The sequence below is a fragment of the Pipistrellus kuhlii genome, unplaced genomic scaffold (genome assembly GCF_014108245.1).
Source record: "Pipistrellus kuhlii isolate mPipKuh1 unplaced genomic scaffold, mPipKuh1.p scaffold_m20_p_11, whole genome shotgun sequence".
Lineage (NCBI taxonomy): Eukaryota > Metazoa > Chordata > Mammalia > Chiroptera > Vespertilionidae > Pipistrellus > Pipistrellus kuhlii.
In genome coordinates this window covers 26,936,383-26,950,766 of record NW_023425416.1, presented here as the reverse complement: position 1 = coordinate 26,950,766, position 14,384 = coordinate 26,936,383, and the positions used below count along the sequence as shown (strand labels likewise).

Here is a 14,384-nt window from a genome sequence, read left to right as displayed (position 1 = left end):
GAAAAAATGGCATACCTCTAGTGGCAAGTAAATTGGCCTGATAGAAGACATTCCAAAACAAAAATGCCTTAATCTTCTTAACAAAGACATTATCTGCATCAGGGCTGGCAGTGATTCCACCTAGACAAATTTAAATTAGAAAAGAAAGTGAAAGGACACTCCCTCCAATAGACTTTAGATCTACATCATTAAAAATTTATTCTATCTGCCTATTGAAGGAGAGAGAAATGCACAGAAAGACCAAGAACAGTCTTCAAAAAGAATTTACTAATCTAGTCCTAACAGACTAAAAATACATCTTGAGATTCTTAATATGTCAGCTGACATTGCTCTTAAATGTCTGCCATAGCCTGGCTGACATGGCTCAACTTATAAATCAGGAGGTCATGGTTCGATTCCCGGTCAGGGCATATAACCAGGCTGTGGGCTCTATCCCAGAGTGGGGTGTACAGGAGGCAGTCAGTCATAGATTCTCTCTCACATCATTGATGTTTCTATCTCTCTAGCCTTCTCCCTTCCTCTCTGAAATCAATAAAAATATATATATATATTTTTAAAAGATGTCTGCCATATAATTTATGGGAAATGTAGGGTTTTTAAGTATGAATTTATATAAATTCAGGTACTGACAGATGATGATGTATTAATATATTTAGTATGGATAAGCATTCCCTAGAAACATGCTTGCTACCCTCAAAAGGAGTGAGCTCTTAATCTCTGCTGTCTCTCATTGTGACTTATTTATTCCTAACCTCTTATTACTGGTGAGAACTTGCAAGAAATATATGCTGTTTATAATTTTTGTGTCTCATATTCACATTTTCCTTCCAGATCCAAAATAAACTAGAAAAGAAACCTGGAACCCCGTTGCCACCTCCAGCCACTGTTCCAAGTACTCCCCAACCTCTCTCTCCTGTTCCTCGTGTGAGTAAGGTTGTGAACGCACCACTGTCCATAAACATTCCACAGTTCTACTTTCCTGAAGGACTCCCAGATGCCTGTAGTAACCACGAACAGATTCTAAGCAGGATTGAAGCTGCTTTCATGGATATTGAAGATCAGAAAGCAGATATTTATGAAATGGGGAAAATTGCCAAGGTAATAGAACTACTAAATGATGTATATTTGCCCTTCCCTGGTAATTCCAGTCTCCCTCTCTGCCTCTTTGCTCTCTGCTTTTAAGTATGCATAGAGGTTTTTTTCCCATGTTGAAAAAATGTATTTGATCCTGATATATGTTTAGCTATGATCCTATTACATGGAACTGTTAAGTTTGAAGAAAGTCTTAGTGGACTTCTAGTCCAGCTTATCATTTAATATAAGAATTGCATCCATGATATCACTGACATACAAATTCATTCTCTGTTTGAATGCTTTCAGTGACAGGAAACTCACTGTTTTACCAAGCAACCTATTTCATCATTAAAAATAGCCTCACTTGTTAGATATAAGTTCCTTGTGTTGAATACAAATATTATTTTTGTTCTCACCCACTAATCATAACTCTTTGTCCTGAAGCCAGATCGGGAACACCTAGGCCAGCTCAACACAGTAATTCTACTCAGAAATAAATGGATTTTTCACTAAGCAAGTCTTTGATACTTTCCAGTATATCCAACTGCTTTTAAGATCTTAGCTCCTAATGCCAGGACTACTATAAAATCTTTAGTAACTAGATTCTATGTGTCTAGCCTTCTCTTAGAACAGTTACTACTGAGTGTGACCATTACATTATATTTGATCATGCCATTTCCCAGCTCAGCAATATTCAGGGATTCCTAGCATTCATAGCAGTGCTTTCTCTTGGTTGGGTTTTATTTTTATCATGCACATATGTTGGAGAGTCAGATCATGCCTGTGAATTTAGCAGTGATTTCAGGCTGTGCTTCAAGAGACAGAGGGATTTGGTAGGCTAAGAGCTGCATGTGGACAAGTAGGAGACCAAATGGGAGCTCCCAAGACCCCATCCATACTTACACTGGGAATGATTTCCCCTGCTTTTAGGAATAATATTAAAAGTTTGAAAACTAATATTGAGGATAAAACCCAAACTACTGTTCTGTATGTGAGTCTGAGTCTGACCCAATTGCCCTCCCACAGGCACATCTCTGCATTTGGGCTCTCAGTTCTCCCCTCCAAAATGGGCTTCCACTCCTGCCAACCCTCGTGTATTGAAGGAAAGAGTATAAAGAGTATAATAAGTCAAGGATAGGTTTGTGCATGCTGGGGAGTCAGAGAAAGGACTTTGCTATTTATAGGCAGTGAGGATCAATCTGTATGTCAGGAAAACTGCCAGTCTTAAAGCTGACAGCACAGAAAAGTTTAAAAAGCTAGAAAATTATTTTGTTTAGTAACAGTCATTTACATAACAATTTGCTCTTTATACGTAATCATCATGTGCCACAGTAGACAGTATACATACTTGGCTGATTAACTTGTCTGAAATGTACTTGATTGTAGCCCTAAATTCCATGCATAGGTGCCAAGCATTGGTGTTCATTGCTCTTAGACCTTAATTGCCGGTTGAGGTAGCAAGGTAAACTGTTCATACCTTTAAAAAGTTAAAAATAACATTGCACATTAAAGTGGGAGTGTGTGTATAATGACCTCAGGAAGTATCACAAGTGTATTGGTTTACATCGTTTTGTTTTTGGATTATTGTATTAGCTCATGTTACTGGATTTTGTCTATTTTTAAAGTCATTTATTTCAAAATTTCACTTAAGCGTGTCTTCCAGTTAGCTAATCCTCATAAAACCAGCTATTACTTGGCTGTGGCAGTCTGTTAGCATTCACTAAGCCATTCTTACTTTCAGCTATTCTTTACTGTGCTGACCACTCTTCTCTGCCATAGGCAGGAACTATGCACCTGCATACCTTGCACTCTTTATGTTTGTGTTCTCACAAGATGTGATCATAGAAAAGGAAAGGAAAGACAACCTTTAAGGGACATTGAGGGGCGAGGTGATTGGACAATAAATTAACATTTTTATGGATTCTTGTAGTTTATAAAGCTATTTGGAAGGCCAGCTTGAATTGCAATATACTTTTAATGACACTTAAGTATAACTTTAGAGGCTGTGGTCTGTTTTTTTAAGTGAAAAATCTCTGTGTTATGAAGTCTGCATCTGTTGGTGAAGTTTAGCTTATTCACCTTGGACCTCAAACAGTGCTGGAGAGATTAATGCCCATTCTGGTTAAATGCTCGGTGTGTAGTGTATACTTTTTTCCATAGCTTTAAGTGATGATGGAGAAGTAAAATGTTAAAGAACATTGCAAATATTTGTGATTGTATTTTCCTGTGTGAATTTAGACAACCTTGCCTTCAGCTCTTTATGTTGTTAGACCATTCTTAGATCAAATTATAGGTGTTATGTTTCCTTTGTTCCAATGACTTTGATTGCCACATTGACTCTTGCCTGCTCCTAAAGTTTCCTAAACCCATTTTCTGTATCTCCCTGAACACCCCCACTTGTCATCCATCCTCTTCCTTTGTAAAAAGCCTTGACCCTGGCTTGTTTTCTCCTCTGTTATAAAAGGCTGTATTCTGTTGCCCTCTTATGAATATCATTTACTTTTTAATATTTTTATTAATCTCCTGATTACCTTTATCTTCATTCTTTGTTTTTAAGCAGATGCAGGCCAACCATACTTTTTTTTTTTTTTTTTAATAGTCAAGGTACAATGTCTATAGTCCTTGCCATTCACTGCCCCTTCTCATTTTTTCCTTTGGCATTTTCTCCAGGGGTCTGGTACCCTAACACTTGTTTTCTCAGGGTACCCTACTCTGAGCAAAATAGGTCAACCCTTTTCAGTCTACTTTAAAACATCCATTCTCTACCTTATCTTTTAGGATTTTGCCTTCGGGTCATAATAAATGTTTATTAATCTCAGTGGCTTATTACTTCTTACAAGCTGACATATAAGTATTTTAATAGGAGTCCAAGGGAATGAATATTGTAAATAGCCGCACGGGAGGCAAATAAGCACACAGCCTTTGAAAGTGTTCAGCTGGGGCTGGTGACCACTTCTCAAGGTTGAGCTAAAAGATTCCTAGTCCCTTCCAATTCTGAAAAATCCATGAATGACTAATGGTGGGAGTTTCAAGAACTTTGGCAAGTCAGTTCCAGTCTCTCTATGGACTTGCTGTTTGTGGCTCTGCACCCCCACCTTCTTAATACAGGCTATTCTTTCTGCTTCCCCAGCAGTTGCCAGTTGCCTGTCACATCTGAGAGCATTTTCTTGGCAAACCACCATTTTGCATGAAAGGGAGGCTTGGGATTGGGGAAAGTGGATTTGACAGTTTACAACCCAAAATATATTAATTATGAGCTTTGGACCTTGGCAATCGTAACTTATACAATAAACAATCTATTTGGTTGCTAAGCAACACTTTTCCCTCATTCTTGACCTCAGTGGAGGTATTTGAACTCTGGACTTATGAAATCTTAAATTCCCTCCTGCTTGCAGAACATGCTTTAGTGGCCTTGGCAGCAGCAGCATCTTATTTCTGCCCTGTACTTGCCTCCCTTGCTTGAATCTTACCTTCCATATCCTCCTCTCTGACATGAATCCAGCAGGCGTGGGCTTTCTCAGTGTAACTAATCACAGGCTGGGATTAGTCTTCAGTCTTATATGGAGCTCCCCCTGTGCTAAGGCCTCACAATAGGCACAACTTCACTTAATGTGGATTCACATCTTGTCAATCTCCAATGGAGAAACTCAATGATGAAGGCTCAACAGATCCTACATCTGATATGAATAATAAGAATTTCTTTAATAGCAAGAGGTGCCTCTTTGAAGAGTTCCAGGTCTGGGAATATGTTTTACATGTGTAGTAGGTATACCAGATAATAATGCAGATTTTTTTCAATAGATGAAGTTACACATATGTTGATATATATGCGATTTGATATGTATGCTATTTTGTTGTATTGACAGCAAACTTCAAAACTTCATATGTCAAATTTGCTGAAGGTATTAACATCATAGATATTTTTACGCTTAAAAATGTCAAATTTTGTGCCAAAAAAAAAAAACATTTGTGGGAAGTTTTAATTCATTACTTTATTTTGAAGAAAAAGTTATCATACTTCGGGAAGTTTATGAACATGCTCCATCTCAAGATACTTGTGAACGCTGGTTCACTTTAAAAGTGATGATTTCTATGTGAAAGTCAAATAACGCCCAGGTCAACTGAAAAAGTTTGAAGACCAACCATAACAAGCATTATTGGACAAAGATGCGTGTCAAACTCAAAACAGCTTGCAGAAAGATTAAATGTTGCTCAGCAAACAATTTCCGATCCTTTACAAGCAATGAGAATGATTTTAAAGGAAGAAAAATGGGTGCCACATCAATTGAACGAAAGACAAATGGAAAACCAAAAAGTCATCAGTAAAATGTTGCTTCACCGGCACAAAAGAAAGTTTTTTTTTTTTGTGATGAAAAGTGGGTTTAATTTGAGAATCCCAAACACACAAAATTGTGACTGGCGATGAAAAGTGGATTTTATTTTGAGAATCCCAAATGTATAAAATCATAGGTTGATCCAAATCAACCATCAACATCAACTGCAAAGCCAAATTGCTTCGGAAAGAAGACAATGTTCTGCGTTTGGTTGGATCAGGAAAGTGTGGTATTTTACGAGCTTCTAAAACAGTGGTTCTCAACCTTTCTAATGCTGTCACCCTTTAATACAGTTCCTCATGTTGTCTTAAGCTCTACAGCAGCGGTTCTCAACCTGAGGGTCGATCATCAGAAAACACAGATATTTACATTACGATTCATAACAGTAGCAAAATTGCAGTTATGAAGTAGCAAGAAAATAACTTTATGGTTGGGGGTCACCACAACATGAGGAACTGTATTAAAGGGTCGCGGCATTAGAAAGGTTGAGAACCACTGTTCTAAAACAGTTGAAACCGTTAATACTGATCGCTACCGACAACAAATAATCAATTTGAACAATGCTTTGATTGTGAAATGATCTGAATGTGCCAGAAGACACGGCAAAATAATTTTGCTTCATGATAACACACCATCACATACTTCAAAACCAGTTAAAGACACGTTAAAAGATCTTGCCTGGAAAGTATTAACCCACCCGTCATATTTACCAGACTTTGCTCCTTCAGATTACCACTTGTTCCAATCAATGGCACTTGCACTTTCTGAGCAGCACTTCAGAACGTACGAAGAAGTGGAAATTTGGGTCTCTGAATGATATGCCTCAAAACAAGAAAAGTTCTATTGGGACGGTATCCACAAATTACCTGAAAGATGGGGAAAATGTATAGCTAGCAATGGAGATTACTTTGAATAAAGCACTTTGGATATTTCTCTTGAAATTATCATGTTTTCTTTCATTACAAAATCTGTCATTATTAACTGGTACACCTAGTATACAAAATTGGTAACATTTAGAGATTTAATTGAAAGAACTTTTTATTGAGGAAGGAAAAAGCTATTATCTTTTTAGGGTATTGTAATTGTATTCATTCCCAGTTCTTAAGGCTTTTAAAATATGTGCTAGCTTTTATAATTTGTGGTAGCTTCTAATACATAAATAAACTGTAGCATTTTGATTTTTAACTTTTATCTTTTACCTGAATTGTAACCATTTAAATAAATTTATAGCCATTTTCTTGAGCAGTCAAGGCTTTTCTGGTTGTTCTTGAACCTGGGGCTTAACATAATATGCAAAGGAGAGAGCAGGAGACAGAACTGGGCGTATTAACACCAAATGATGGAGTAATAAAGGTGACTAGTTTTCTCCATAGGAAGAGCATGCACAACCATGATATTTAGTCATTTCTTTTTCTTTCTTGAAGACAGAAAATATAAGATGTAACAGTGGTAAGAAGGGGAAAGACTGATTGTTTTAATGTCAGGATAGGAGAAAGAAGCATCACTATAAATGAACTTGGAGAAAAGGTGTCAATGAATTTAAATTTTCTTCATTAAACATCCCTCTATTTTGTTTCCCCAGTCTCTACCTGAAAAATGTGCCTCCGTCTCATTTTTCCTCCCCTCAGGGCCCTTCGGTCCACCATGGCTTGAAGAGTAAAAGCCACAAAAGCCCTCTCTTGGGCCATGTTCTCTCTTCACTGCTCCTTGGCTTACACTGTGTTTATGTTTTATTTGCAGGTCTGTGGCTGTCCTCTCTATTGGAAAGCTCCCATGTTCAGGGCTGCAGGGGGAGAGAAGACAGGATTTGTGTCAGCACAGTCGTTTATTGCCTTGTGGAGAAAGTAAGTATGTGAGCAGTTTCTCTGAGGCTAGGCTAAGAATTGTCTGGTCTTTAAGACATGCTCTATAAAGCACACTTATTTTATTCATTTATTAATTTTCCTTTGCCCTTTATTTCCACAAGTAAAATTTGACAATTCACAACCATTTATACCCACACACAGATCCTTTTCGTAAGCCTTTATCTTATGTCTCTAAGCAGTAAAACAGATCTTCAGAAATACCTCTGTAATAACCATTTGATAGTTTCTTAGTTTTACTTATTAAATTTGAGCCTTAGGATTTGACTCTTGTGATGTAGAGCAAACCACATGTATCACAAGCAAATACAGCTTCCATTCTCGTATGATCCAATTTAGAACTGTGTCTAGTTGATTCATTAAAAATACTGAATTACAAAAAATGTTTATCATTACTTTTTTTTTATTGTTACTTTTTGAAAGCTCCGGTTAAGGAACAAACAAATAGTACATATATCAAGACACTCCTAGATTTTAACATCTTGACAAGTTTTCTTGAATTCAAACCCAACTTCTTTTCCTTTCTTTTCTTCCCTGCTTTCTTCTTTAGAAGTTATTTCTTTTTTCTTTTTCATTTTTTAATATATTTTATTGATTTTTTTTACAGAAAGGAAGGGAGAGAGATAGAGAGCTAGAAACGTTGATGAGAGAGAAACATCGACCAGCTGCCTTTTGCACATCCCCTACCAGGGATGTGCCCGCAACCAAGGTATATATGCCCTTGACTGGAATCGAACCTGGGACCTTTCAGTCGGCAGACCGACGCTCTACCACTGAGCCAAACCGATTTCGGTAGAAGTTATTTCTTGATATATTTATATGTTTTATATAAGAGCATGTCACAGCTGGCTCCTTCTACCTCTTTTAATTGATCAGCTTTCTTTATGTTCTTTTCACCTTTTCTGGTCTAGATACCCTTCCCTGTAAACTGTTGGGAAATGCTATTCACCTACCATCATCATCATCATTTAATAATTCACAAATAGCCCTGGCCGGTTTGACTCATGGGTTGGAGCATCAGCATGTGGACTACAGGGTCTCGGTTTCAATTCCCAGTCAAGGGCACCTACCTCAGTTGCTAGCCTGGTCAGGGCACAAGCAGGAGGCAACTAATCGATGTGTTTCTCTCACATCAATGTCTGTCTGTCTGTCTCTCTCTCTCTCTCCCCCTCTCCACTCTCTCTAAAAGAGTCAATAGAGCTGGTTTGGCTAGAGCATCAGCCTGCGAACTGAAGGGTCTCAGATTCGATTCCAGTCAGAGGCACATGCCCAGGTTATGGGCTTGAACCCCAGTGGGGGGCATGCAGGAGGCAGCCAATCAATGATTCTTATCATTGATGTCTCTATCTCTCTCTCCCTCTCCCTTCCTCTCTGAAATCAATAAGAAAATATATATATTTTTAAAGTCAATGGAAAATACATCCTCGGGTGAGGACTTAAAAAAAAAAAAAAAAAAAGCCCCCAACTCAAGGTGTCATTCTGTGTCACCCTAGACATAGAAGGAACTGAGAGCTGAATTTTAAAAAATTAAAAATAAAATTCATATATAATAGCAGCACAATTCAGCTTACAGATACTTTCTAATCCCTTCATGACACCTAAAAGCCCTTAGTAGTATAATGTTTAAGAACATATTAGGTGATTAATAAATGTATTCTTATTGTTTTAAATCCAGCAGCAAGTTGAGTTGACCAAATTCTTTGGGCATTGCTGAAGTAATCAAGGGGTATAAGACAACTGGTTCATGAACTTTTGAAGAACCATACCAAAGCTAAAAGTTACAAATGATTCATGTTTTCCAGGTGGATTTTAGTTATTTTATTACAGGGAGTAGTTCTAAATTGTTCGGATACCAAGGACTGAAAGGGCCCTAAGAGAATCATTCCTCATACACCATCAGGATGGCACTCCAAAATCAGAGTCATTGTCACCATTTCAACTCTCCTATAGCAAATAGAAAACTGTTGGGTAAAATCTACACCTGTCTTCCTTTTTAATGTGTGGATAAGTAGTCCTAAAAGGGAATTACTTTGAGGCTAGAAATACCAAAAACAAAATACTAATTAGTCAGGAGTAAATCAGCAAGGGAATTATTCTTTGCCCTTGGAGTATTTCTGGCAGAACCTGGGGAAAGAAAATAGAGCCTAGGGTCAGAACAGTAGGGAGATTGGCTTAGATTCCCTTCCTCTTCCCCACCATTAAAACTAGGACTGCAGCCCTGGCCAGTTTCACTCAGTGGTTAGAAAGTTGACCTGAGAGAGAGTTGACCTGAGGATCAAGGGGTCATGAGTTCGATTCCAAGTCAAGGGCAGGTAACAGTTTCCTATCCCAGTCGGGGTGCATGTGGGAAACAACCAATTAATGTGTCTCTCTCACATCACTGTTTCTCTTCCCCCTGATCCTTTTTCTCTCCTCCCACTCTCTAAGAAAATCAATGGGAAAAAATATCCTTGAGTGAAGATTAACACACACACACACACACACACACAAAAAGGCCAGGACTGCAGCTGGGTGCTCTGATTGTCTATTAGTCACTATTATTGTTATTTTATATCAACATATAACAGGAGGAGAATTCAGGAACTTGAAATGTATAGGTATTCTAGCTTTCATTCAGCTAAATACTTTCATCCTGGTAGGCACCAGGCCTGAAAAGACCTCAGTTGGAGTGTGACTCAAGGGTAGAAGAAATAGAGATACTGCATAGAGATAATTTGTCAGAAGTATCTTTAGCTAATGAGTTCAGCATTGTTGACAAAAACCATCAAGCAATCTGGGAAAACAGCAAGAAGTGAATTATGATTGTTTAAGAGAAAATTTTGAGAAAGCTGGGAAATTGAAGAAGAAAAAGGTAGTCTATTCTGTAAAAGATTAGAGCCAGAGAGAACTATAACTACTTATATTCTTTATAGAGCCAGAGAGAACTATAACTACTTATATTCTTTATTTTGAATATTCTCAGTCCCTATGTTTGTGAGCCTGAGGTTGACTATAGCAAAGGAAAACTAGTATCCAGCTTGATCTGCCTACAGTTAGCTAGATAACATTGAGGAAAGTAACAGCCAGTGTTTTTGTTTAAGACTGTGTCACAGAGATAGGATGGATATTTATGTTGGTGGATAGAGCAGCAGCAGCCACAACAGACGTATTCCTTTATTGAGATGAATCATTTTAATTGTATCTCTAGGGAAAAGAGAAAGCAAAAGGGGGGAAAAGACATGAATCTTTACTTTAGGAACTGGAAGAAACTACTTATTCTCTATAATAAAAGCCTAATATGTAAATCTACCGAATGCAAAACGACTGGTTACTATGACATGCACTGACCACCAGGGGACAGATGTTCAATGAAGGAGCTGCCCCTGGTGGTCATTGTACTTCCACTGGGATAGCATTGCTCAGCCAGAAGCTGGGCTCAAGGCTGGCGAGTGCAGCAGCAGTGGTGGGAGCCTTTTCCGCTTCCACTTCAGGCAGGTGGTAAGGAGGGAGGGGTCCAGGACTGCGAGAGGGGTGTCTGACAGAGGGATCAGGCCTAAACCAACAGACAGACATCCCCCAAGGAGTCCCGTATTGCCAGAGGGCGCATGCTGGGCTGAGGGATACCTCCCTCCTCCAGTGCACAAATCTCATGCACTGGGCCTCTGGTGAAGTTATATAGAATGAGCAACTGTCCCTGTCTTTTCTCTGTTAATTCTATGAACAGATAAGTGTACTGTATGTCTATAATAAAGTTTTATCTCCTGGCCAGATATAAAATGGTTAGAGTGCCCCCTAGTGGGAGCTCTTCTCTGAGCTCTTAAAGCCTTTTAAATGCCTAGTACTTTTAAAGGAGACCCTAAGTATGTTATTTTGGGAGATTAAGCAATTTAGCATGATGGTTTGAGTTACCACACTGACCTTGAAAAAGACCTGTTTATTTTTGTAATTTTTTGCAAATTGTACCCTTTCCAGAAAGTATCTTAGACCAACCTGTAGTATTGTAAACTTTCAAGTACAAAAAACAACTGGCAAATAATGATATAGAATCAAAGCATAGTGACTGACATACATATATGTGTGCTGATTTCCAATGAAAGTCAAATACAAAAGTCACATCATAACAGACAATAATTTCCCTCTTGTCCCAATGCTTCTGAGGTGGATGGTGACTCTGTCAGAGTATCGAATCCAAATGGAAATGTCCAGCAATTAGTTGGATGTGAGGCATTCTTGGACCTCAAAGCCTTAATATGGTCTCTCTTTCTATATCTCTATCTCTAACTCTATCTCTGTCTCTATCTCTATCTCTGTCTGTGTTAAGTCTGATCCTTCAGAATGTAATTTCAAAAGCCACCTATCAGGTTGGCCCTGAGTATGTCTGCCAGTCTGGGAAAACAGAGGTTTCTGTCTCCTGTGGTGCACAATGGCCCTTCCTGATGATGAGTAGCGCTGGAGTTCTGGTCCCAGGTGTTCTGTGCTAAACTGAATGGGTATTCTCCTGCAGTGTATCGTTAACTTTATTAGTACAATTGACTCTGTGGTCTCAGCCCAGAAGCATTCTACAAAAATAATATACCATCTTATTGAGCTTTTATTTAGATGTTCCTTTGACAAAATCAAAAGCATGGAAGTTTCCCTTTATTTAATCATTGAAAGGAGAGCACTTGATTCTTAATCTAAATGGCTTCCAGATCAGACTGTAATTACCACCTGTTGTTATGGTCATTGTTCACTGTAGCCCATCTTCCTAAGCAGTTGTTTCTTTTATAGGTTGCTGAATAATCATCATGATGATGCCTCTAAGTTTATATATCTTCTCGCAAAGCCCAGCTGCAACTATCTAGAACAGGAGGATTTTATCCCTTTACTTCAGGTAATTTTCATTTCCTTTTTTAAATGGGTTTTATTCTTAGAGTTTCAGAGGCTTTTTAAAATTTTCCAACTGTAATATATGTCAATTGAGGTATATAAATTTAGAGGTCATATTTCTAGGATAATTGTTTTAGTAGCAAAATCCTTTTGTTAAATGAAAACACAGAACCCATAGTATAAAACAGATAAAACAGAGCTATTCCCACTGAAGCAGAAGAGAGGAGCCACTCAGTTGCGATGTTCCCTGCGCCCCAAGGGAGTGGCTAGGCCGGCCAGCCATGCCTCCCCAGGGCTGTGATGTTCCCAGGGTCCCATAGGCATGGTAGGCAGGCCTCTGCCCCTCCCAGAGCCTGCAGACCCGGACCCCTCACGTGGTGTCTGGTGCTGCCCCCCGCCCCCTCCCGTCCTGGCCCGATGGCCTGGTACCTTGTGGGCAGTATCTGGCAACGACCTTCCTCACCCAGATGGACCTGAACCCCCAGGAGCTGGCCATGGCTATGCCTGGCCTGTCACATATGCAAATTAACCTCCATCTTTGTTGTGTTAATTTGCAAACTCACTCTGATTGGCTGTGGGCTTAGTGAAGGTACAGTCAATTTACATGGTTCTCTATTATTAGGTAAGATGAGCTCCCATAACTCTATTCCTCCTCTTGTCCCTTTGGTCCTGGGATGGTAACAGTATTATTCTGTTGCTCATTCTCAGTTCCTCACTATCCCTTTGTTTGTTTAACCTGCCTGTGACTCTGCATATAAGGTTCATTTTAGTGAATTCTTTTCCCTGCTTGACTGAGTTTTATCAGAAGCTTTGACAGGAATATAAATTAAGCCTATACCAAGAAAATTACAACCAACAAAACTATGAGGTAGTGGACATTTTTATTTCCTTAAGTCTATGGAAAATTTTTTGCTATTGTTAATCCTCACCTGGGGATATTTTTTCCATTGATTTTTAGAGAGAGTGGAAAAGAGGGAGGGAGGGTGGGAGGGAGGGAGAGAGAGAGAGAGAGAGAGAGAGAGAGAGAGAGAGAGAGGGAGAGAAACATCGATGTGGGAGAGACACATGAATCACCTGCCTCGTACAGGGGCCAGAGATCAAACCTGCAACCCAGGATGTGCCCTTCAGTGAATCCACAACCCTTCAATGCATGGGCCAGTGCTCTAACCACTAAGCAACACCATCTAGGGTGGAGAATTTTTATTATTTAAGAAGTGGACTTGTGGAGACTTCTGGTAAAAGGTGACAGAATGAATAAATACCTTCTCCTTCCATTCCCTCCTCCCCCCAAACTAATCTGTAGTTAAAATACAGAAACTTAAAAGGAATAAACCTATGAAAGTGAATGGGGTGGTAGAGAAGAACGAGGGGAGAGAAAAATCAATGTATAAGAGATTTCAGTATTTCTTAGAGATAGAAGATGCAGGTATGGGAAACCACAGCCCAGAATGAGGTGCTGTGCATGGGCTGCAGTGCAGAAGTGAGCTACTCTGCTTTAGACTGCTTGTTAGGATCCCAGAGAGGCGGTAAATTCAGGGAAATATTAGATGTGGGGATTCATTGAAGGTTGGTGTACAGAATAATTGATAGTTGACTCCTTACCTGGTTCCCAAATATAAAGTACAGCCTGGTATGTACTTACAAATATAAACGAACTGACAAAACAAACAATAAATCATGTTAAGACAAATTCCAATGGAGGAACCTCCTAGACCAGTGGTCACCAACCTTTCAGACCTCATGGACCACCAGTGGTCCACGGACCAATGGTTGGTGACCACTGCTCCAAAAGTTTTCTTAAACTAGCAGTCGCCAGCCTTTCAGACCGTTTGGTAACCGCTAGGCAGTATCTGACCGGTACTCATCAAAACTGTTAAGGTCATCAAAACGAGGAAAGTCTGAGAAATTAGGTCCCAGGAGGCATGACAATTAAATGTAATATGGGATCCTGGATGGGATATTGGCATAGGAAAAATACATGAGGTGAACATTAAGTAAATGTGAATAAAGTGTAGCCTTTAATAATAGTAATAGTAATGTATCAAGATTTATTAATTATAACTAATGCTAATATAAGATGTTAATTCTAGAGGAAACTGGGTACAGGGTATATGAGAACTCATATACTATCTGCTTAATTAACTGTATAAATCTAAAACTTGTTCTAAAAATTAAAGTATTTTAAAAAATAATTTCTATATTTTGAGATATTATATAAAACTAGAGGCCCAGTGCACTCAGTGGGGGTGGGGTACCCTCAGCCTGG

At 38.9% G+C, this 14,384-nt stretch overlaps 1 protein-coding gene across 8 annotated transcripts in view; it reads left to right on the top strand.

The window, feature by feature from the left end:
* PPP2R3A (protein phosphatase 2 regulatory subunit B''alpha) overlaps window positions 1-14,384 on the top strand; it is a 99,869-nt gene that overhangs the window by 38,381 nt on the left and 47,104 nt on the right. For all 8 annotated transcript variants that reach the window (XR_004986843.2, XR_006741136.1, XM_036431373.2 and 5 more), the window contains 3 exons: window positions 832-1,098; window positions 7,149-7,252; window positions 12,020-12,122. Coding sequence is in view for 6 of the 8 variants with exons in the window: in XM_036431373.2 (XP_036287266.1) it covers window positions 832-1,098; window positions 7,149-7,252; window positions 12,020-12,122 (474 nt within the window). In the remaining 2 variants the exon portion in view is untranslated. The remainder of the gene's footprint in view (window positions 1-831; window positions 1,099-7,148; window positions 7,253-12,019; window positions 12,123-14,384) is intronic.